At 37.2% G+C, this 24,762-nt stretch overlaps 3 protein-coding genes across 7 annotated transcripts; 2 read left to right on the plus strand and 1 right to left on the minus strand.

Annotated features, from left to right (window-relative positions):
* The first annotated feature begins 147 nt into the window (after positions 1 to 147).
* Positions 148 to 7,147, plus strand: FANCI (Fanconi anemia complementation group I). The gene is made up of 15 exons (XM_008202664.3): positions 148 to 527; positions 575 to 905; positions 959 to 1,242; positions 1,290 to 1,457; positions 1,506 to 1,744; positions 1,793 to 2,132; positions 2,236 to 2,459; positions 2,509 to 2,964; positions 3,009 to 3,169; positions 3,214 to 3,366; positions 3,412 to 3,752; positions 3,801 to 4,491; positions 4,804 to 4,978; positions 5,024 to 5,240; positions 5,607 to 7,147. Exons 2-15 carry the CDS (start codon positions 813 to 815, stop codon positions 6,022 to 6,024), a joined length of 3,960 nt encoding a protein of 1,319 aa, XP_008200886.2. The 5' UTR covers positions 148 to 527; positions 575 to 812; the 3' UTR covers positions 6,025 to 7,147.
* On the minus strand, positions 6,021 to 6,743 carry LOC659696 (U4/U6.U5 small nuclear ribonucleoprotein 27 kDa protein). The gene has a single exon (XM_965975.4). The coding sequence runs from the start codon at positions 6,630 to 6,632 to the stop codon at positions 6,189 to 6,191; it is 444 nt and encodes a 147-aa protein (XP_971068.1). The 5' UTR covers positions 6,633 to 6,743; the 3' UTR covers positions 6,021 to 6,188.
* Positions 6,870 to 22,974, plus strand: hts (hu li tai shao). Of its 5 annotated transcripts, XM_064356461.1 has the most exons (11): positions 6,879 to 7,143; positions 14,729 to 15,985; positions 17,432 to 17,558; positions 18,088 to 18,201; positions 18,255 to 18,540; positions 18,786 to 18,905; positions 18,953 to 19,024; positions 19,285 to 19,347; positions 21,735 to 21,802; positions 21,849 to 21,959; positions 22,008 to 22,974. In XM_064356461.1, the coding sequence occupies exons 2-10, from the start codon at positions 14,736 to 14,738 to the stop codon at positions 21,957 to 21,959; spliced, it is 2,211 nt and encodes a 736-aa protein (XP_064212531.1). In that variant the 5' UTR covers positions 6,879 to 7,143; positions 14,729 to 14,735; the 3' UTR covers positions 22,008 to 22,974. The 5 variants fall into 5 exon arrangements, with proteins under 5 accessions (XP_064212529.1, XP_064212531.1, XP_064212532.1 ...); XM_064356459.1 differs by lacking the exons at positions 19,285 to 19,347; positions 22,008 to 22,974 and adding an exon at positions 19,473 to 21,668 and having other exon boundaries at positions 6,870 to 7,143; positions 21,849 to 21,931; XM_064356462.1 differs by lacking the exon at positions 19,285 to 19,347.
* Positions 22,975 to 24,762: the final 1,788 nt, after the last annotated feature.

A 24,762-nucleotide genomic window follows, 5' to 3' on the forward strand; every position in this document is an offset into this window, starting at 1 on the left:
GACTATAGAATTCAAAATTAATGTGCCGCTTAGTCCAAATGACTATCGTAATTTTTGGGTCTTTTAATTAGATTTTTACTGACTTTCTAGCATTTTTTGGCAAAGTGTAGGGTTTGTCTTGCTTTGTGTTTTATATTTCCGTGATTTTTGTTGTTGAGTATTCTTTCGTTTTTGAATTCGAAGCATATTTGCATTATTTTGACGGATCTGTCACTTTGACGGCATTCACAATTTAAATTAAGCGGCACATTACGTTCAAATTTCAAAGGTGACTTGACCATTTTTGAACACATTGTACAATTTAGAAACGAGTTTTTTTCTATAGCAACAAATCATTCTAAAAGTTGACAGTCAACTGAAATAAACAATTCCACATTCAAATTCTACAATTTCTGTGCATTTTCCAATAATTCGGAATGAATTCGCCAATTTCGCGAATTATTAGACGAAGCCCCTTGCTTCTGAGACAAGGAAGTGTTTCAAAAAATTTCGTACGCACGGAGCTATGCGGTGGAGTCCTTGGAGAGGTAATTTCGCCAATTATTCGAGATGTGGCTCAATTTTTATTTTCCAGAATATGCCGTTCAAGTTTCACAACAGGTTCACTTTCACCCTAAAATGTTGGCTATTTTTTGTGCCCGCATTTTGGGCCCCTCAAATCGTCGTGGCTTACCAACTTCTCAAATAGTTATCAATACAAATTGTAGTTTTTCTAATAAATGATTGCTTTTTAAATTTAGCGCGAAATTTCAATAGTTTACAAACAACTGCCCACGACATAACCTCATATTTTCAAAAAGTTTCGCTCCAAAATGACTTCCATTGAGGAGAAAATACGTAAATTGGGCCAAAATCGCGACATTGAGGGCCTGCAAGACTACGTTAGCAATTTAAGTTTGGAGGAAGCAAGTAAAATTTGTTACTTTTTTAACTTTCCTAACCTAAAACTTCCTTAAAGCTTGTAAATGTGATTCGGACACGATTAACTAACTCGAATTTTACGTATACTTGGAATTACATTCTGGAAGGTTTGGCGGAAAGTCCCAACTCTCATAACAAGCGCTATGGGGTTGTTTTGAGTGTCATTGAAGAATTGGACAGGAGTGAGGTTTCAAGCTTTCACAGTAATGCTATTACGAGCCGAATTTGTACGGAACTTGCTAAGTTCCAAACGGAACATTTGTTAAAATTGTGTGATTTTTGTGTTGAGTCTTTACAGTCGGGCAGAGTTTCACAAATGAGGTTGGTAAAGGCCCACTTGCCACCAATTTACTACACCCTGATTTCAGTTGGAAAGAGATATTGCCCCAATTATTGAACGTTTTAAGTAAGAAAGAACATGTTGATGTGGAGGGTGAAGAAATATCAGGCATTGAATATAGGCATCAAGTCATTAACAACATTTGCACTTTGCAGTGGTCTCCTAATATCGTTGTTAATTTAACTCAGATGTTTATGTAATTTTCTCGCTTTATTGTGGACAGTTTTCAAGTTGATGATTTCAGCGACCTTTCTCTTTCTAAAGAAGAACACTTGCAAGTCGTTAACAAGTTGGCAAAACAGTTGGAAAAAATGACGCCGCAAGAGGTCCCACCTTTTGTTTACCAGTTGCTTAAATTTTGTAAAAATAGCAGTGCTAGCGTCATTTTCATAAAATTGCAGCACTATTTCGCCCTGCGATATCATGATAAATTCTTGGACCAAACCGCCTCAAGTTCAGAGAGTTCAGAAATGGATTTAATCGGTATGTCCACATACAAAACCTATCTTTCCGAACAATAATAATTTGTAGAGGATGCTTCAAGTCAAGACATTCTAGAAGCAGAAGCAACAGTTCTGTACCACATCCACAGTTTAGCTTTCGTAGGCCACAACTGCATTAAAGACCATTTAAATTTCCTAAAAAACATGTTGAGGACACCCGAATTTATTCTCCACCCCTTCCAATTGAGTGTCCTACTGACCCTATCCACAATACCACGCTACGAGGAACGAGTTTTTGAAATCATCAGGTCGTGTGTCTCTCGAACATTTCACGAAGAACAGAAGAAAATTTCCTCGGCTTCGTTCAGGAACTTGGTGCCTGGCAAAACCAGACTTGAAATAATTTTCGGACATGTTGTGACCGCAAGGTTTTTTGATCAAATTACCTGCGGCTTTGAAATTAAGTTGGCAACCACAACTTAAGTTCAAAGTCATAGTCCACTCGAAACAATCGCTACTTGTGTGTTTTAGTGCCCAAGACCGTGACTTGGTTCTTCAGGGACTTATCAATTTTGCCTTTGTGCTACTTGGAGTGGGCTCTGCTTTGGGTCGAGACCCAATCGCTGAAAAACAGTGGCAATTAGGGAGTATTATCTTAATTAAGATAATTAAACGGAAACGGCACACTGCGTCCATCATAGTGGAAACTCTGTGTAATAAAATAGTGACCGAACAGTCAGTGACTCAATATATTGGTATTTAACACACAAAATATTCAACGAATTATTCTAAAAATACTTTCAGAATGTCTTTATTTGATGACTCGAAAATTGGCGCTTCTAATGCTAGAAAACAAAAATACGATTATTTCGCTAATGGGAGGCTTGATTGAGATACCATTAACCAGTGCTTTACTAGTACTAGACGCGATTATTCCACTCACTAAAGTCTCACCTACCATCCGAGACCATTTCATTCTCTTGTTGCACAAAGCACTCCATTCAAGAGTGACCGAAACGCGCCAAGTTGCAGTCACTGGTTACTTAAAATTATTAGCAAATTTAAAAATCTCAGATTTAGCTATTTTGAGTCAAGGTTCTTACTCATCAGGTTATTCGTTATATACTCAAATTTCCATTACTCAAACATCACAATGCACACCAAGTGCCTTCAGTAACGAAGCACTCTCTTTAGAAGTTTTGAACAACCTGGAGGCGTGTTTCATGCAACCAGCCGAAGTCAGAATTCAGCTATACACAGGTAATGAAGCGGACCGCAGACTAAACGCTACCATTTCACTTTAGGTCTCTACGACGCTGTTTGTTTGAATCCCGATTTGGGGATCGCAGTTTTGGAAACGATTTGGCCACATTTTTGCGATTTTTACAATACTGACGAGGAAACGGCCGTTCCGTTGAAGTTTGATAAAATTACACTCACTCGAGACATCAATGTTTCGTTACAAGTTAGTACAATCGTCAAGTTTATGGTTATCTTATGCAATTTTAGGAGCCTTTGGGTAAATTAATTTACACAATCGGGCTTATTGTCACAAAAGTGGCGAAAGATAACAACGAAACTCCCACAGTTGCCCGAATTCTAAAGGTCCTAGAATCAATTTGTCAAAGAATGATTAAGTGTGAATTGGTTCATTTTGAATTGGTAAGTTTGTAAAATGATAATCAAATTGTTCAACCGTCATTTCAGGATGACGGTACCGATTTGGGCGATGTAATGCCCGAATCTCAGCACAAACTTTTCGTTCTGAAGGAAGCAATGAGTGTTTATGAGGCTTTGATTGGGTACAAGTTTCACTCGTGGGAACTAGACTCGGAAAATAACGGCAAACAAATCAAGGGTTTGTTTGAAGGTTACTTGCGACTGTCCAATTGTTTAAAAACCGTTAACAAACCAAAAAAATCGGACAAGAACAAAACAGAAAACGACACAACGTTGAAAAAAGAACAAAAGTCATCAAACAGATTAAAATTACCGGAGACGGTGCTCGATTTCCAAGTTTTGTCAAAAATTATGAGTTTTCTACACGAGTGAGTTTTTCAGTTTTTTGACCAGAAAAATGTAATTGTAATTTTAAGGACAATGGTTTCGTGGACCACATGCGTCCAAGCCAATGTTGTTAAATCAAAGAGAGAATTTCACCAACACGCCATGCAAGCAACTCTCAATTTAGTTACCTCACTAAAACACAAAAAAAATATTGAAACGCAGACTGCTAAAGTACTTTATGACCACTTGTGCGATATTGCGATGGTCATTTATGAAAGAATAATCAAACGAATGGACGAATTTGCAAGTTTTGATTGCACAACAGCTGTTTTAGCAGCTGAGTGTTTTCTGTTAATTTTGAACATTGTTAACAACCACCATGGGAGTAATTTGAAAGCATTTTTGAGTCGAGTTGGTGGTAGAGACACAAGCGAAGACCTTGTCAGCCATTTGAGCGAGTTTATCCAAACTTATCAGAAATTATTTGAAACGGATGAAGACGAAATTTCCGAGGATCCAGAAGTTAAAAAAATGTCGCTCATTGTGATCAATACTCTGAGCTTCTTCGCACATCAAATTCCCCCAAATAGCAATACCTTAGCGTTACAAATGATGGAATGGACGAAAAATTACGCTCTTAATAACGATTTAAAAGGCAGACAAGTCGTCAACGGGTTTATCACGTTATTGTTTGAATGCCACGTTAACTTCAAAGTTAGTTTAACTTTTTTTGAACAGGTGTCTGACCACATTGGTGATGTCACAGGTGTGATCACTGAGGTAAGCACAATTTAAATGTTTAAAATTTAATTTAAAATAAAATATATTGACGTATTTACTTGCCTTAAAAGCCAAGAACGGTTCCAGTAAATAAAACTGTTAACTAATAATTAAGTGACTGAATAAATTGTGAAACAATTTAATAAGTCGTCATTATAAAAACAATCTAATTGCATCAAAGTTATAGACAGAGTTACAAGTGGTATGCATAAATTGAGGGTGGAGATGAGCTTTTCCCTTTGTTATTCATGCCATAAAAATCACTTTTATTTATTGTGTTATTTTAATTACCGTCACAGTCGAATTTTTTAGGAGGAACACACCAGTGAAGAAATGAAAGTTTTGAATGAACAAACCGTAAATACCGTTTTTACGTGTTTGTGTAACAATATCAAATCAGTTCTTGAAGATATCGATTGGGTTATCGCACGTTTGAAAGCTGAATTTTCTCTAATGACTTATCCCAATGATGAAGGTTTGGAGAGAAGTAGGTTTTTCTAGTTTCAAGTCCAGTTTTTAATATAAATTTCAGGACGTGAAAACTTACAATCACGCGAACGTGGAGTTTGTTGCCAGTTATGTTTCATAGTCACAATTTTAACAAATTTGAGCAATTGTACTATCCCTCCCGGGGGGCTGTCTGAGGCCCTTTTAAAAAATTTGTTTTTGTTGTATTGCACGTTGAGTTCGCTAACAAAACATTTCGTTTTGCGGTCGTCCAAAATCAACCCGGTCTTCCAAAATGCCAAGTGAGTAAATGAAAACGTGGTCAACGATTTTAATCCACTTCTTCTCGAAAAATAAGCTTCTAAGAGCATTTTAACCAGTGATTTTAAATCGCTTTACGCATTTTTTATGGCACTAAAACCTTTAAAACTGCAAAAATGTCTATTATTTCGAAATATTGGATTCTTTTGATTTTTATCGAAATTCTGGTCGATTATCTCCCAGTAGCAGTTCTTTTAATTTTAATTAATTATCTACCTTTTGATAATATTGTTCTACGACCAATAGTTTTCGAAAGAAGTGATGCTAACAAGCCCAAAAAATTTTTGTTAACTTCAACACTTGATTACTGATTATTGTTTTGCGATACATAATTCTGAGTTTTTTAGATTTGAGCGATTAGTTAAATTAGCTGGCAAACAATTGGCTCCAGCTGTTTACAAGCTGATTACTTATATCGAGGAGACTCAGAAGGAAGAGCCAGAATCGCCGTCGAAAAAGTCAAAGAAAAAAGTTGAATCGACCACTTTGAAAAGCAAAGTGCTGAAGGAGACACGACTTATACCGAAAGTAGTTTATGAAATTGAACAGTTTGGTAAATTAGTTGCGCAGTTGTCTAACAAGACTAAAATTGATTTGGCCAAGTTCATGGGTCAGGGGACAGTTCGAGGTTTTAGGTTTTTGAATTGGGAACAAGTTGTGGAGAAGGCTAATGATGGGGCACCACAAACACAAGATAGTGAAGAAAATAATGAAGAGAGTGACGAGGAAACGTCACCACCTCCGTCAAAACAACGCAAAACTTAATTGTTACGTTTATTAATACAAAAGTTATTACAAATAAAATTGAAACTTAATTACGATGAACAACCCGTAAAGTTCTTCCCTTAGAAACAACACTTCAAAACTTTGTATACAACATAACACCATGAGGTATAGTCTTTCTCCTGATGATTGAGGTAAATAAACCTTTATGCCACAAAGTCCAAGGGGCGGTTGAAGCCCCCTTTGCGGTTCATGTACTGTCTGTATTTGCGTTTCAAGATAACATGAACCCCACCCACGTCATTACCTTCAACTTTCTTCCCTTTGGTGGTATCAAAACTACAAAAACCCATCAACTTCATCATTTCCTGTTCATCGGCACTTTTACCCTCCAAGTCTGCGGCAGTGACAACCGGTCTTTCCGGCTGCAGCGGTTTTGATTTTTTCTCGACGGATCTGGACCTGGACCTCGTCAAGGACCGGGAGTACCTCCGTCGGGGTTCCCTCTCGTGCCGTCTTTCCCTATCCCTGGACCTCTCCTTCGACCTTTTCCGTCTGTGGCGTTCTCTCTCTCGCTCCCTATCCCTGTCCCGTTCCCTATCCCGCCGCCGAGACCCGTAGGGCGATTTCGAGCGACTCCGACGTCCCATCACTCACAAAAACTCAAAAAAAAACAAATTTTTTCCACAAAAATTTTGACAACTGTCACGATCGATTGAGAAAAACGTCGATTTTAGTTATGATTTTTTACACGAAAGCGCTAGTGTTTCAAAATTGTGGCAGTTGGACGCCATTTTGACGCTTAAATCCCCTGGTGTTTAAGGCTCAGTTTCGGGTGCAGCCCCCACGTTAGGCTTGATGCGTATGCTGGGGCGCGCCCGCGCACTGCTTTCGGAGTTGGAGTTCGGTGGAAACTGCAGAGGGTACGCGAAACGAATTTCTAATTTTTAGTGACCGACATTGTAATCGTGAGTGCTCTCAGTCGGTATTTTTGAAGTGAAGTTTGCGATTCGAAGCTTGTTGAGGCTTCGCAGGGCCCCCGGCGACCGTTGAATCGATGGGGCGTATGCTCGCCTTGTGTCATTAGTGCATAGAGAAACATTACCGTCAGTTGAGTGATTTAAATAACGCCGGTCTTTAACCACATTCGAGGAAGCAACGGTAAGTGGATTCGCTAGGTAAGGGGTGTGTCCCCACCTGTTCCGGCCCGGAACCCCCTGAAGTTGCAGGGGTGGGCAGTTGACCGAAGATGTAACACCCGAGTCGGGCTGGGGCCATTATCAAACCAGTATTATAGAGGATGATCTCATCTTCCAATGAAAGTTGTTTATTATAATAAACGGACAGTTCCCAACGAAATTGCAATTGGGAATTGTGAAATAATTCTCATTGTGCCTCTAATAACCGTCTATTCTTCAGATTCCTTCGGCATTAGTCACGCCGCTCGTGTTATATAAGATAATAATATGTAGATTGTGTGAAATTGGAGAAAGGTGCTTCTCCACATTTCGACTTGTTATCCTCACGTTTACTGCATTTTCCGATTAGATACAATCGTTTGTTTGTTCCCATTTGATAAAAGACAAGGAACTCGTCCTATTGATTCGGTTTTCGGGGAACTGAGGTGAACGGTCGCCTCTCCAACAAAGAAAATAAATACACATGCTCAAAAAATTCAATCCAAATTGAGTTATTAATTGAAGCTTTCCAGTTGACGCTAACAGCATAATAGATGAGTTAATAAAGCAATAAGTCATCCACTTGGTATTCTCGACTTTCGAAATGTTGGTACCTGTTATCAGTACACACCTTTAATGATTGATTGTAATGTAAGTTTAGATAACTTTGTACTTTGAACAGACTACAAGTTTTACGGTGGATTAATTATTCGAACACGCGATGTCTCGGTTCAGACAAGTTCTTGTATTTCTTGGTGTGATTGTGAACTTGGATTCTGTTCAGTTGACTTCAGTGACTAATGTTGCAACGCGTTCAGAAAGAAACTGATTCAGGGGTTTATTTTTATCACTCACTGTTGTATCGAATGTTCTTCACATAGTAAATAGCGTAGTGGTCTATTTTGAATACAAAAAACATTAAATGCATTTATTTTAAAAGTAAACACGCACTGTGTACATCACTTATAAAAATAAATGTTTTATTCCTGGAATTCAAACTCTGCAGTCATCAAAACTGGACGGTTTGCTGGTAATGTTAAAAAATTCCGTTAATTTTTGTAATACACATAACTTGCTCTTTCCAATAATTATGTTCCATTAATGACACGAATTACATCACCACCGCTTTATAATTTGGGTTTAGCAATTTGCAGCAAATTGCGATTTGTTTATTATATTTGGAACAAAATCACAATCCAACTTGCCGAATTATAGAGTAAATGTTCGTTGAACCTGAACAAAAAACCACATTTTTGATACCTAGACAAATGTCCAGACCATAAAATGGTGCCCGAGAGCGGCATGTATTATCATTATCATCATTTAATGAACCCCTTGTGAAGAACGTCTGTTACAGATGACCTGGATGGAGCCAACCCGGTTGACCCTTGCATTATCATAAGATAATGTCATTCAGTAATTCGAAAATAAAAACACATTGAGAAGGGGATTATGTCATGAGTTCATCCGTCTACGTCACTTACCTATCAATTATTCATGAGCGTTTCTATTTCACTCGGGTATCGACTGAGTGAAATCAAGGGCTCGATCACGAAAAATTGACCAAAATTTATGATTTGATTATTGAGTAAATGTATTGCAAACAACATTTTGTGGGTTCTTATCAGCCTTTTAAACTTTATTGTTGTGTGGAATTTGCGGTTAATGGTTGAGTGTTGTTTTTTTGTACAAAATGTCACGGAAGTCGTCCGGAAACCGTTGGAGTGTTTAGTAGCTCAGTTACGTTACTTGGAATAATAAAAATTGGAAAAGTAGCTCACGTTTTAATATAATTTATCGATTAATCTAGATATTTGCAAGTTTTTACGTCTTTTTCATAATTTGAAAGTGCGAATTTAACTTCCCTGGTTAAATGTGGCAAACACCTGATAGCAAAGTAAATATCCACTTACCGGTTAATTAATTCCCTTTATTGACTTTTATTTCGTTAACGTCTGTCCGAGCCAACGATAAGTCACAAACTGAATAAATTGCGAGAATATCGATAAATCGTCATTTGCGAAAAATGATCAGCTTAGGTGATTAACTGATTATTGATTAATTGCAAAGGTGCAGACAAGGGAATTTGTTGGCATATTAACAAAAAAAATATAAATATGTAACAGTATTCTAGAAAATTATAAATATGTAACCCAAGATTTGATTGATTGGTTTTTGTGAATCTTGCAATTCATCATTAGGTTTTTAATAAACTTACATGGGCTTGGTTCGGCCGTAAATTAATGTTACGGTCTTTAGTCTTAACCATCTTACTCATTGCCAGCATTTGACGAGAGATTTATGGTAATGGAAAGACAGGTTCTGCTAATTTAAATGTTTTATGTTATTTTAACGATGAATACAAATATTTTCCATTTTCTTTAGTAATAAAACGACTTGTGAATTGCACTTTGTCGAAGACTGCAAGCCATATGTTCCAAAGCTCAAGTGCTACTGTCAAATGATTTGGATTATAAGCAGCAGTTTGAGAAGGAAATTCAAGCAATGATTTAGAGGCAGTAATGTCGATAATCTCCGGGTTGTTCGTGATTCAGCACTCTTTATTCTCTTGTAGTTAGTTGATGGTAAAATCCGTTCCAACACAGAGGAGGGCACCTGTTCAATTATGCAATTGAACTCTCGAACGCTGGTTTAACACATTTCCCGTTGTTTGATGACACCAGTGACGTCAGCAATTTAAATAATTTATATTGTATCGGGGCGTTTGTAGTGGGATGTGTTAATTTTGGAAGCGAAATTACAACTGTAACCTTGTAATTTTGGCCGTGGGCCAAATACTCCTCACCTCTCGTTCAGTTTTCCAGTTGCCAGTTTCATTTTGAATTGAGAAATGGGGCAAAATCGCGTCTCGTTCTTCGATGTGGGTGTTGGAGAGGATATTCAAGTTTGTAATTAACGGTAAAGCCACAAGGAAGCGATTTTTTGTCTGGGTACTTGCGTAGAAAGTGTATGATTATAATATCCATTGTTTTGTGTGGGATTTGCGTGCGGAAACGAAATTTTGGCAATTTGGTTACTACTCCAAGTTATAGACAAAGTGAATTGTTATCTGCACGCGAGCCCGAACATTGAACTTTTGACGGACGTGGGGTGGATATAGGAAACGCATTTTCCATAAATAAGGTGCAACAGGAAAAAGTTTGTACACGTTCGGCGTGTCTGTCGTCTGGCGAGGGGTTAACCACAAAATAAATATTTACGAAATAATTCTTCGTTGTGGCAAGCAAGCGTTCTTCAAGACATTATCAATTCTTTCGATTCGGCTAAATATAGACTTGATACAATGTTTATGCTTGGTGATAATTGAATTGAAATCACTCGTATCTGCTATTAACCCAGTTGCTTTTAATGATATGGTATTAAATAGGCGATGGTCGCGTAATTGCACTTGACTGGTCGTGAAATTAAAAATGACCTTGATTGGGCCGAAAAGCTGTAGGGATTAGGAATCCTTACGAGAATTTAGGTCGTCCACTTTCGATTTTATTCCAATTCGGAAGTAAAAAGTTGTAAAGAAATACGCATTTTCGTATCGATTTTGCCGGTGTTTCTTGGAGCAAAGCGACTCAATTTACGTCTTTTTATGGCAAGTTAGGCCGCAATCGATATTCTAGGATGGTTGTTCTACCATAACTTGGTATCAATTGGGGTCACTTAGCACGCATCACATTGGCGTGTTGTAAGTCAGGTTTTTATTACCCACTTCTGGGTTGTAAATCTTGACGTTATAAAGCTTCATGTGTACCTTACGTTTCTTATTGAATCGTAAAATTATTACGTTACTTCATTGTTACCACAAATAAACGCGGTGCGAAAAAAATTACTGAGCAAATAATACACAATGCGAACCGTTCTATAAATAATCTCGTTATGTCAGGATTGCAGTAAATCTCGCAGCTTTCTAATTTTTTGAGTTTGGTTTCCTTATCTTGAGTGTTTGGCTTTAATAATCACGTTTGAAGCCTCATATGGGCGATAGTTAATAGGTTTACGCGGATATAAAATACGTGATTGGTCGACAAATTTAATGTGATAAATGATGCCACTTGAAAATCCCTGAATTTGTGTCAGGTCTTGGATGGTAAACCAAGCTCATCATCATTACCCTTTCAACTTCCGCCGTTGACAATGTCTTGCAAATAATGATGTTTTAATCGGTCGCACAGGTTGACCATTTGCAGGTTATTGATCCTGCAGCATGTCTGCAAAAATGGCAGTGGTTCTGTGGGATTTTATTTAGGTTTTATTTTCGGGACAGAATTGCGTCAGAGACTTTCATCAAACGAGATTTTTACGACCGCTATCAACGAAGATAAAGCGTCGCGACGCCCTAGGTCGTTGACATTCACTTCTTGTGCCAACAAGGGATTGTCTTGTTGGTTTTTTGCGCCGATCGATTGTCCCCAAGCGAGCAGCACTATTTAAAATCTTTAACCTCAAGGTAGATTTAGCGATGTTAACACCTACTTGGTCACCAAGTCTATTTCTGTCGTAATTGGAATTGCATGAGGGTTTATCTTGTCGAGTTGATTTATCGCTTCCACTTTTACCCATCTATTTTTGGTGCATGTTGAAAAAATATTTTCGTCGATTGCATCTCCGTCAACATCACATTCCAGTGATCGATGTGGTTAGAGTCACTGGTTTTTCCTGGATTATTTTGGCGGTTCGCAACCTACTTCCTCCAGGCCGCCGTCCTGTTTCCAGGGCAACTGGACGGCGGCAGTGGATCGATCCACCACCACCACCGCAACAAACATCTGTTGAAATTTGCTAGACGCGTCGATTCTTGACCTTCTTTCACTTTCCGCATTCGAGAGGAGAGAGATGCGTGAGAATGCCAAGGAAATGGCATAAGACCACAAAAGCCGTTGCTTTGGACGTGCTTTTGATGACCTATTTCTGGGTTTGTGGAAAGTAAAGTGGGACGGTAGACGGACACTTGTTAGCGTTAATGGAAGACGAGTCATGTGCTCAAAATTAAAGCAATCACTTGAATACCACGAGGATAACCTGTGGGTTAAATTTGAACCAGTGGCGGTTCGACATCAAAAAAATTATGTTATTGAGTTTAGAAATACATTTTTTGTTGGTAACATTTTAAGCCTTCTTTTTAATACATGAAGCATAGATTATAAACACGTTTTCAACAGCAAATTTTGAATAACGCTTATGAGAAAACGCTGAAAGTTCTTGAGTATCTAGGTATGCAACTCGCATACGCTCGTTGCATAACGACAAGCCTCGAACTTTAAACTTGTGTTTTCGCACTCGTATTATTAATAACAATCAGACCATGTCTTTTAAGAAAAATATTTTTTTGTTTCAACCCTATTAATTAATTCCAAATCCCATCTAATATTATTTGTAACTCCGTCCTTATACAGGGTGAGTCAATAGTGGGTTATTTCTGTCCTAAGATGCAACAAAAAATACTAATTGCACTTAGAACTTAAAACTTCGTTTAATTTTTAAGAACATTAATTGAACATTGTTTTTTTTACTTTTAGATAATAATATTAGCTCTCAAAACTATAAAAACGTCAACGTCGCATTTTTTCTCAAAATTAGCTGTTATAAATTATTCATGCAATCATTAATAACTATTTTACATTTTTATTAACATTATTATTTTTAGAGTTACGAAACAGCTAATAGTCCATAATGAAATTTTAGCAAAACTGTTAAGATGTAATCGTGAATTAATTTTGAAATTTTTTAATGATTACCCATTTGGTCAGCTGGAGGCAGTATTATTGGCTGCAATTTTTTGCTCAAAACGACGTAACTAGATGATTTTTCGCGGTTTCAAAACAAGAGTTTTTCCTTTAAAAAGTGAGCTAAACAACAGATCACAGATCAAGAAAAGGTCAATTTTCAAGTATCTCGCTTAAGAACAAGATAAGTCTGATAAAAATCCCCAAAGCTTTGGTTTATTTAGTCCTATTAGCAAAATAACTAAGTTTCTCGCTTTAAAACAAAATAAATCTGATGGAGGAAGGGCAGAATAATGTAACTTTTGAATTTTATTTGTGATTTTTTGACTTATTTTAACGACGAACAAAAAAAAACAGTTTAATACCTAAAACACCAAACTTTTTTTAAATAAATAAATTCTTAAAATAAAAGTTTGGTGTGTGGGGTAATTAAACTGTGGTTTTGTTCGTTATTCTCACGCCAAGGAAATCCAACAAAAAGTACTATTCTAACGAATTTATGCGATAAAAGTGAATTTTTCGATGAAATATTTGCAGCAATGCTTGAGAAATATGCGTAATTTTTTATTCACGCTTAATTTCTGAACCAAGTTGAGCAAAATTTTGCAAAAAATTACCTTAAATGTGAGAAAGCTTAAAAATATTGTTTTCCTACTTTGGTTTCACAAATTGTTCATTGTGAAACTGAAAGTAGTTTCACAAAGAGAACTTTTGTGCAACTTTTTTTAGTAAATTTTTAGGTGTTGCAGATTTTGCAGTGCTGGGCTGGGGTGTCATCGGTTGTCACTGTAATTTAATGTGATCTGTCAACAGCGTCAAGTCGTTTATTGATAAAGCCCAAATAATTAACAACATTAAGAGGAAATAGTTTGAACAGATTTTGATAACTTAAACAAAAAAACTCGTTTTAAAAGACGTTCTATTGTGGCACGAATGGTTTTGGAGCACGACGAAGGAGTGTTCCAATAGAATGAGCAATATACTATTTTTAAATAATAATTATTAACGTGATGGTTTTTCGCACTTTTTTAGAGAAATTCGCAAAAATATTAGTTCCTTATTAAATTTTGCGAAACTGGTTAAGATAATATCATTTTCCATCATAAGAAAATTTTTGAAAATAAGAAAGTTTTTAACTCAAAATTAGATGTTTGGAACCCATAAGTCGTCTCTGAAGACTTATTTGGCCAATTAAAAAAAAACGAAGTGTTGTGGTTTTTCTACATATTGATAATAAGTGAATCACTGTTTTATAGCTAAAATTTGTTTACCAATTTCTTTGTTACATTTCTCTTAAAACTACTTTGTGTTTTATTTTTTTAATGATTAAAGCAAACCAATTTACTTAAACGAGGCCCCAAAGGTTGACGAATCGCGTGTTTGGTCTGGTTTTTTCCGTGACTGGAAACACCACTCCTGTTTTAAAGCCATCTCTCGTCAATATCACACATCCTAGTCCCCAGAGTCGTCATTTATTACTATGTCATAGATGTTTTTATTGCTTGTAATAACAAACTCATTACGGTTTAATCGCTTTTACTTCTCAAAAAGGCCATAATTTCAAGATTTAAGAAACGACACAAATTATAATTATGATCAACATTTTATTTTGTAGGGTAGTACACTTTTCCATTATTATATTTTTTCATTTTAAAATATTCGGTAATATTTAATCAATGCTGTTCTATTGTTTTATTGACACTGCAATTCAGTGTTTAAAAATAGAATTCGAGCCATCTGTGGACACTTAATAATAAATATGAGTCATGCATATTTTACATATTTGCAAACTGTGGGCGCTTGCACTAACTGTAGTTTTTGTTGCTTCAGATAAAAAATGACCGACAGCAGCGAGGCGGAATTGCCGCCCCAGACCAACGGTCTTTCCGATAGCATGGACGACGAAGAACGCGCTAAAATTCGTCCTGTGGACATCGACGCCGACGTGAAGGAGATGGAGCGTCGCAAACGCGTCGAAATAATAATGAACAGCAAAATGTTCCGCGAAGAACTCGAACGAATCATCGAAACACAACTACGCGAAGGCTCCGGCACCTCCGGCCTCATGCAACAAATCTCGGACATGATGGGAGTGAACAAACAAGCCGGAAACGTGTTCAAGAATTCGAACTGTGTGGTTCCGATCAACGACATTCGCGGCATCGAAGCCATGGGCTACAGCAAAGGCGAGAAGATCCTACGGTGTAAATTGGCGGCTGTTTTCCGACTGATTGACTTGTACGGCTGGACCCAAGGCACCAGCACCTTGGTCACGGCGCGGTTGAACCAGGACGAGGAGCACTTCCTGGTGAACCCTTACGGGATGATGTTCCACGAAATCACCGCTTCCAGTTTGATTAAAGTGGCGATGCAGGGCAACGTGATCGAGCAAGGCACCACAAACTTTTCCGTGAATATTTCAGCCTTTTCGCTGCATGCTGCCGTTCATGCTGCACGCCCCGACATCAAATGCATCATCAACGTCCACACGCCGTCAGTGGTGGCGATTTCCGCCCTCAAACACGGGATCTTACCGCTGAGTCAAGAATCGGTGGTTATTGGCGACGTCAGTACGCACACGTACCTCGGCGGTTTGCTCGATCCCGAGGAGAAGGATAAATTATCGAGGAATTTAGGACCGAATAATAAGGTTCTTTTGTTGTCGAATCAAGGGGCACTCTGTTGCGGAGAGACAATAGAAGAGGCGTTTTTCAATGCGCGAAATACCGTCCTAGCGTGCGAGTCCCAGCTCAAGTTGATTCCAGTCGGACTCGATAATTTGGTGCTTTTGAATGATGAGATCAGGAAAAAGATTTATGATGCGGCGCATAAACCGCCAGAGAGTAGTCCAAGGCCGGATCAACCCTCCATCTTAGAAGGGAAAGTTGAGAGAAAGTGGAGGGTTGGTGGGATTGAGTTTGAGGCCTTGATGCGAATGTTGGATAATGCGGGATTCAGGACGGGGTATATTTATAGACATCCCCTGGTCAAGGGGGATGTACCGAAACCGAAGAACGACGTTGAAGTACCCCCAGCAGTTTCCTCCCTTGGATATTTGCTCGAGGAAGAGGAGCTTTACAGACAAGGGTAAGAGGAAAACTAAATTTTTACTGTCTCTCTAACTTATTTTTTTCTTATTCAACTGAATTTTGTCTTTTACTACAATAAATTTAATTAACTAATACAAGGTGTATCAGAACTCACTCCCCACCGGAGAGGTGCTAGTGGTAACAACAATAGAGATGGCAAAAATGCAAAAAAATTTAGGTCTTTTATTCTTAGTTTGCGAGATAGAGAGGTCTTAAAATAACCAATTCCAGAAGCTCTTTCCCAGGTGTATTGCATACAGTAGATGCGTTACTACGGAATAAAAAATAATTCAAGTGCCCACTTTTATTGTCCGTTCTACCTATTTTTGTTTTCCTAGCAACGTGTTTTGTTCCCCTAATCCTCCAAAGCAAGACCTTTTGTGCTTGGATATTTTCAAACGTTCTTATCTTCCAAACGCAGAGTTAAAATTTTTTTGTAAAGGAACTTTTGCTTTAGAATTGCCTAAACTATATGCACATTTCCGTTGGGGAGTGAGTTCTGATACAGGCTGTATTAAATTATTGAAAAATAGTATATTAAAAAACAAGTTTCTTAAGACCAGTCTTGAAACACGAATTCAATTTCAAAAACGAATGGCGTTAGCCAGGAATTTTGTGAAAGAATGTGTGTTTCAAGATGAAAAGAGTTTTTTTATTTTATTTTTTGTAATTTACCTCCTTTTAAGGCCGTTTTTAAATCAAAATTGTTATTTTAATCGATTTAGGAGTTTTTGGTAATGAAGTGACTCAATTTTGAAAGTGATAAATTGATTTTAAATATTTGTTTTATTCAAATTCAGTCAAAAAACAGGAGTATGGATTATAATAGGAGGTAATGTTGTATGAACATTCCTTGAAATTTGTGAAAATGGGTAAAAAATACTGTCGCGAATTTGCTTCCTGCCAACTTAAAAATTTTTGTAAAATGTTCCGTCAAATAATGACCATGATAACATCGCACTTGATGTCGTTGCGTGCTTTAGTATGGCTATTAAAGCATCAAAATTAATAATAAGTAATTTCCTTCCTTTTTACGGTTTTTAAGTAAAAATTGTTATTTTAATCGATTTACGGATTTTTAAGACACTTGGTAATATCTCAGTTTTGAAAGTAAAAAATTGATTTAAAATCTTTGTTTTATCAAAGTTTTGTCAAAAACAATCTTCCATGAACACTCTCTGAAATTTGTGAAGTTCGCGAAAATACGGTCCCAAATTACTTCTTGCCAACCTAAAAATTTTCGTAAAATGTTGTACTATTTTCAGCGACTTTGTTTGTTAATTTTATTCTGAAAAAATTTACATTCGCTGAGTATAAGGTATTTAATAGCAAATCCTGATTATTAGTTCTTGAGATTCAGTAAAGTACTACTTAGCAGACTCGTCTCTGTATTATGGAGCGTCTTAAATATTTAACTTTGAAATGACTATTGATTTTTTTTCAGACTTTGGAAGAAGTTGGAAGGTGGGAGGAAAGGACACGACCGCAGCCGCTGGTTGAATTCGCCGAACGTTTATCAAAAAGTCGAAATTTTAGAAACCGGCACACCTGATCCTAAAAAGATTACAAAGGTAGAATATATTAAGTTCGAAGATAAGTAAAAATTTTATTCCCCATTCCCTTTGATATTTTAGCGTAAGTAGATCATTCCATGTAGGTTTGCTGCCAGGTGATTTTATTTTTTCCTCACTTTCGAAACAGATTTGGATTTTATCAAGTTTCGAAAGTCGGGGATAAAAGTTGAAATGATATTTACTCGATTTAGTGCAATTTAAGTTTATGTATATGTGCCATTTCGTGTTTTGCTACGCAAATCTATATTTTTTGAATTGATTTATAGCCATTGCGTCTAGTCGTAACGATCTGATGCCCTAAGAGTGTGTGTAGCTCTTGTAATCATGTAATTCGTGCTAATTTTATGCTTAGCTTATAACGCTCCTAATAATAAACACGATGGAAGTAACATTTTTGTATTTTTTAATCCTCTTCCTTGCATTTGTGTGGCAAAACCAGTACATTAGATTTGGCACACATAACCAGGTTTTTGCTCCTTTTTTATATTTATAACCGCATTACTAATGTGCTGGTTTTGTCTTTCAGTGGGTTGCGGAAGGATCACCAACTCATTCCAGTACACCTGTGAAAATCGATTCGGCCTTGCAGTTCGTCCCTAAAGGTACAAACCCGAAAGAATTCAAATTGAAGCAACAACAGGTAATTTATTCTCTCTAATCAACGAAATTCGACTCATTCATTTTTGTCTCCAGATCAAGGATTACCGAAGAGCCGATAAAATATCAGCCGGTCCCCAGTCACACATTCTCGAAGGTGTGACATGGGAGGAAGCTCGCAAAATGCAAGATGCTACCGTTACCCAAACGGGAGATCAAGTCGTCCTAATGGGGGCTGCTTCCAAAGGGATTATTCAACGCGGACACCAACACAACGCAATGGTGTACAAATCCCCCTACGCCAAAAACCCATTCGACTCGGTCACCGACGAGGAGCTTGACGAGTATAAGAAAGTCGTCGAGAAAAAAGTCAAAGGCGAATGTGAGTATTGCCTAAATCGCTCGAAATTATTTGCTCTATCATAAAAAGTTCTGCCAAGAGAGCAAGTAATTTGAAAATGTGAGATGTGTAACGGAGCACAACACTAGACCCCACAGGAACAATATCTGCACAAACCGCTTTACTGTTTGTAAATAATTCGCACGAGTTATGAGTTATAAAAGTACCGTTCACATTACAAACGTTTTATTGTTGCACATAATTACAGTCGCACTCTTTGTTTTCAGATGATACAGATTTTAGCGAGTCTGAAGGTTTATCTTCGGCTCAAATAAACAAAAGAATGAGTGATCACTTCAGGTCACCGACTTCCGTTACTAGCGAAACTGAGGAGGAGAGTAGAGATGGTTGGTACAACATGCAAAAAATTCAATATACAATTTTAATTTTTTAGAACCACAAGTTCTTCGGATAGAAACCAAACAAGCCCCAAAACCTAGCCAGCCCGAAGTTGTTTTGAGTGATGGTGAGTATCGATTTTTAATTTATTTTTGGGTAGTTTGTAGTTTGAGTAAAGCGTGCTTTATTTATATCTTGTTACAAGTTTGTAAAAAACGAAAGTGATGGACGAGGGGTGAGTGTTCATTATGGGAGCATTCTCATTTTAGAGAACAGATGAAATAGACACTCACTTGAATTTAACACTTAGTTATCATCGTCCATCAGGGTTTTTTAAGCGCTAGAACCTTTTTTTGCATGATAATTCCTTGTATTTTGCATGATTAGTTGAAACCTCACCAACCGAACGTTTCCTAAGAGCCGAGCGAGTTTCAGTCAACAGCCATCACAGTAAGTCTCGTAGTCGCTTCGCAATGCTTTGTTTTGCTTTTTCCCATTATATCATTACAGAATTCGATTTTGAGTTTTTTTACGTTTTTGACACGCTTCTTATCCACATAATCGCTTTCTTCCAGGTGTTAAAAAAGGGAAACGTCTACGTGTTAACCCAAGCTTGCCGTACTATCGCACCAACAATTTCGCTGGGTTACCTAAAGGCTCATATTCCATACCTAATCCTCAACACTTCCATATTGTGCGCCAAAATAACATACCTAAGCCTTTGCGACCCCTTCTTGTAAGAGTTGCCCCACAAACGCGTGCCACTCATTACGTTTTCAATCGGTTTAACATTAATTGCGATCGCAATAATCAAACTGTTACGATTAATATTGGCAATTATCGGGCAGTCTCCCTCGCCATGTCTATGCAAACGGTTGATGATTTTATCAGACCGTTTGCTAACGCTTTGAATATTTTAAATTCGACGAATTGTACGACCCGAGAAGCCCAAACTTCGTACGTTGTGCAGGACAATTCAAACGATTCGAGTTTCGAAAAACAGATCCTGCAAAACTTGCAGGCGAATCTCATCAATGACCTGACGAAAAGCGATTCATACTCGAGTGAATGTGAATCACAATCATCCGAAATTGATAAACACAACTTGCCAAACTCCAATCTTGATTTACGTGAAAGTGAATCCGAATCACCTGAAATCGTCGAATTCACTGAGGATCATTCGGTGGTCATTAATGAGCATTTGGCCGATTTTTCAACCAATCAATTTGATGATAGTAAACAGATGCAAAAATCGAATCTCATTATTGACTTGACGAAAAGCGATTCGAATGATTCGAGTAAAAGTGAATCAGCGTCACCCGAAGTTAACGATTTTCCAAACAGTTCTTTCGATGAGGGCTTGGGTGATTCGACCAAGTTGTCGCCACCGGCCCAGAAAGCGCCACCTGACGACCGAGTTGTGAAACTTGGCCAAATGATTTTCGAGTATATGTCCGAGCAAGGGTTTGAGGACTCGGATCTTGTGATTTTCCCCGAATTGAACCATGATGTTAATACAACCAAATTAATATCAAAATTGGTTGAAACGTACGGATGGTTGTACGGTGATGGTTTGACGAGCGAAGAACGCAGCGATTTGCGAATTGTGATTTCTTCGTACGTTTTAAACTTGATTGAGAAAGACGACCGAATGGTTTCGTCGACCGATTCGCTCGAATTTCCAATGGTTTCGGACAAGATTTTCAGCATTTCTGAAACACTCTCGAGTATCATGGACCAGTTTTTCGCCTCAATTGATACTCACTTTAACGGTAATCTGCACCATTCGACCCCCGAACCAATCAAAAACCACTACGAAGTAGTTGAAGAAGTGACCGCGTTCAAACAAGACAAGCTGGATAAGCCCGGGTTTGAATCTTACTGGTTTTCCATCGGTTCCCCGAGGGAACAAAAGATACGCGAGCCAACTCCGAAGAAGATTATCAATCTTGATGATAGACCCTTACCCCCACCCCAAAATTTTGATTTTAACGGCTCTGAAACCTTGTCACCAATCCCAGAGAAAGTGAACCGCAGTTTATTTAATTCTCCAAGGGAGCAAAAGATACGCGAGCCAACTCCGAAGAAGATTATCAATCTTGATGATAGACCCTTACCCCCACCCCAAAATTTTGATTTTAACGGCTCTGAAACCTTGTCACCAATCCCAGAGAAAGTGAACCGCAGTTTATTTAATTCTCCAAGGGAGCAAAAGTTACACGAACCAACTCCCAAGAAAATTAATGTTGATGATTATTCCTTACCTCTGGCACAAAATCTTGATTTTAACTGCTCTAAAACCTTGTCGCCGATCCCGGAGGAAGGCAGTCGCAACTTATTCAATGATTTTTTGGACGAAAACGAAAATATTGATATCTTGGCTGGGGGTGATTCATTTTTGTCCGATTCGTATGTTGCTTTCGATCAACCCGAGACTAACATAGTTGTGTGTTCGAATGTCTCGTTCCATCGCACTGTTACAACAGTAAGTTCGGCCTACGTCAAGACGGAGAATGTTAGTTTTAAGAAAAGTAATTCCTTCAACGATGATAGTTTTTACAGCGTTGAGGACGAGGGGGATTGGATGGGTTTTGAAAAGGCCAAGTTTTAATATTTTTTGCTTTTTTTATGTGTTTTGTATGCAAATAAATGTTTCATTGCATGTTTGGTTTAATAAACAATAAAACAAAAACAGCACGCTTAACCTCACTAATCACCTTACGTAACAAGAAATAACGACACACTAATTGGGTGGAAGTTGAGTTCTCAAGGTATTTATGTTGTTTTTGTGGCTGCTTTCAAGTTTTTGCGCCGTGGTCTAGTTTTGGTTTTTTTAGGTGAGAACACGGTGAACGGAGACCAATCAGATGCTCATATTAGTACCTTGTCCCAGAGTAGCAAAGAGGTAAACTTTCCGATTGGTTTGAACTTGTTTAATTGTGTTGGTTTAGGACCGCTCTATTTCTGAAGGGTCTCCCAAGAAGGACAAGAAGAAGAAGAAGGGCTTGCGGACGCCTTCCTTCCTCAAAAAGAAGAAAGAAAAGAAGATTCGTGATGCATAGGTATGTGGGTGGCGGCAAATGGTCGTGTTACTGTCTTTTTTGTTGCAGGCACTGCCTCCGTAATTTTTATAAGATGCCTCCATCGAGACTGCCAGCGACTCATTTTTTTAGTTTAGTAGATTCGAGCGCAGTGGCTAGAATTTTGCACTAAATGTGACAATGGACTTTGGTCTAATTATATTTTAGCTTTATCTGTACAGGATTTAAAGATTTATTATAATTAATAACTTCAAAAGTGCGAAATGTAGGTGGAGTTGAATAAACAAAGCAATTTTCTGAAATTTTCTTGACTGACATCACGTATTGGTTTGTTTATTCTCGAACGTTTATTTATGTGAAAATTTATAATTGCTTGATTGACTGCAAATAAATAAGTTTATATTTGAGATTAAATTAAATAGGCCATCATCACTTCTTATTTTTGTTTCGTAATAACGGGAGAGGGAGCACATATTTCTACTTTATTATACATACTACATACTTGCACAAAGTACTCTTTTTATGTATGTTTTCTTAATATTTAAGAAATAAAAAGCTTTTCTCGCTATTTAGTTCTGTAGTTTTTTTTTGTAAATAACTTTCTTTTAGGTGAAGTACCGTGTGATAAATGTTCCCTTTTTATACTTTACTAAAATGTTAACAATTTTCCGTTGTGCTCTGGGTAGTGGCTTTACGATGCTTTGTGGCAATTGCGCTTTAAAAACAATATGGAAATATTTTTATTCATGAAATTTAATAAATCGTAATGTTTATATTTTTTATTTAAAATGTAAAAAAACAGTTATTGTGCCGTAGTTTGTTTGATCTCATGTTTCTTTTTTAATGGATTTACCCACTTGTTATTGTTTGTTTAGTTGACACGAATCTCACTTTTTCAGCCGTGAAATGGTCAGATATCGTCTGAAATAGCTGTAAAACCTACCATTCTTGCGTATTAAGAATGCAATAGGGAGTAACTAAATGTAAAATTGAGTTATGTTATTTTATCACATGCAAATAAATTATGTTACGGACATTTTTTTCTTTATTTGAGTCGCAAGCAGCCCCAGAAATTAATTATCGATTTGTCGGCCGCATTGAGATATTTGACAATTTAATTTGCGCGAGTCCTTCTGGCAAATTGCTGTGGATAAAATTCGCGTTGCTGTTGAATAGGATAGCAATGAAGGGCCACTTGAGAGTCAGGTGGTTGTGTCTGCTCTCTTGATGTTCTAAATTGCGCCAATTTGAACCGCAATCGTTCCGGCTTTTTAAAGCAAGCGGAAGTGCTGAAAAATTGACTTGAATTTTTTCAGCTGGAAATTCGGACTTGAGTTCGAGCATTATGTCTTGGATTGCGTGAATTTTGATTGATTTATGTGTGCTGCGGCGTGACGCCCGCCTAATTATCCTTACCATGAAATTCCATTATTCAGATCATTTATTATGGGTTTGATTCGGCGACAATTAACTTAAAAACGCGATATTAATCTTGCGGCGACGGATAGCCTCGGAATTATAAACAAATATTTACGCCAAATTACACACAAGGGAGGTGTTTGTGTGATAACGCGCTTTCGCGTGTCGAAAACACGCGGATTACCATCTTTATGTAACGGTACAGAAATACCGGAATGTTACATAAAGGAACTAAGCTTAAATTAGACCTATTTGTTAACTGTTTTAATCGGTTTTGCTATCAAAATAAATACAGTTACTATATTTAACTTACGACAATTTCAGTTATTTTTTTCGTTTAGTCTTCAATTGAAAATTAAGTTATTCAAGTTTTACTGGTCATGAATTACGTTATTAAATTGTCTCTTGCAGATTACTATCCGAACCCTCGTACTGTGTTATAAATTTATTTTTGGGAGGTAGTTTGATTATATCACAGCTGTATTTCAACAAAGGCGATTTATGTGTCTGCTTAAAGTGAATAATCACCTTGTTAAAGGTTATCAGTACTATTTTTAAACATTGGTCATCAGTTATTATCATCACTAATCATAAGTGTTAGTATACAGAGTGTATCAGAAATACGTGTGTTAATTTTACCACGTATAAAACTCGTACAACAAATACAACTTTTCTATAAACCGTTTTGCTAAATTCTTATTATAATTTTCACTATTTTCCTCCTTCCTTTTGTGCATACTAGCGTTCCTATAATTGGGAGACTTGGAACACTGAATGTTAATTTTCGAAATTTTGTGTCATATACGTCCGTTGAAATGTGTAAAAAACAGATTGGAATAGAAATCAGTGGTGTTACACTTCAAATTTGGCGAAAAATCAAATAAATTTGTCAAAAAATGTTTCTATTTTTCGTCGACTAACTGCATTTAGAAATGGTTTAGACTGGCAGTCGTCGTCAATTCACGGTTTTGATATGAACTTCAAATCTTAAAAGAGATTTCTTTGTAAGTACAAGTACTTCACGTCTAAACTCTTCATCATAAACATTTTTCTCTTAACTTTAAGAAATGGTAATCATCGATGTAAGAGAGAGAAATTGAACCTTTCCTGCCAAGTTTTACGTTTATTATTAACAAGCATTTGGAACAGTGGATTGTCTAAATAATGTTATGTACAAAATCTATGAGATTTTGGGAGTTTGTCTATGCATTTACAAAATATGTAGGTACTTGAATCCAAAATTGGGTCTAATTTTTAGGAAAGTTGAACCTGTCGCTGCTTGGCCGCCTTTAGCATCTATGAGAACTTTAGATTCTGTTTCGAATTATAAAGTTATTGTAATTCACGATTTTGTTACGTTTTTTAGAAGAGAACACCTTCAATATAATTTTTTTTGGAAAATTTA

This window comes from Tribolium castaneum, chromosome 4 (assembly GCF_031307605.1).
Source record: "Tribolium castaneum strain GA2 chromosome 4, icTriCast1.1, whole genome shotgun sequence".
Classification (NCBI taxonomy): domain Eukaryota; kingdom Metazoa; phylum Arthropoda; class Insecta; order Coleoptera; family Tenebrionidae; genus Tribolium; species Tribolium castaneum.

Excerpts from the sequence above, each read along its gene's own strand:
- FANCI (XM_008202664.3), top strand. The coding sequence starts at position 813 with ATGACTTCCATTGAGGAGAAAATACGTAAATTGGGCCAAAATCGCGAC. Across the intron at positions 2,460-2,508 it reads GTCAGTGACTCAATATATTG|AATGTCTTTATTTGATGACT; the intron begins GTATTTAACACA and ends AAATACTTTCAG. Across the intron at positions 3,367-3,411 it reads AATTGGTTCATTTTGAATTG|GATGACGGTACCGATTTGGG; the intron begins GTAAGTTTGTAA and ends CCGTCATTTCAG.
- LOC659696 (XM_965975.4), bottom strand. The coding sequence starts at position 6,632 with ATGGGACGTCGGAGTCGCTCGAAATCGCCCTACGGGTCTCGGCGGCGG.
- hts (XM_064356459.1), top strand. The coding sequence starts at position 14,736 with ATGACCGACAGCAGCGAGGCGGAATTGCCGCCCCAGACCAACGGTCTT. Across the intron at positions 15,986-17,431 it reads GAGGAGCTTTACAGACAAGG|ACTTTGGAAGAAGTTGGAAG; the intron begins GTAAGAGGAAAA and ends ATTTTTTTTCAG. Across the intron at positions 17,559-18,087 it reads ATCCTAAAAAGATTACAAAG|TGGGTTGCGGAAGGATCACC; the intron begins GTAGAATATATT and ends TTTGTCTTTCAG.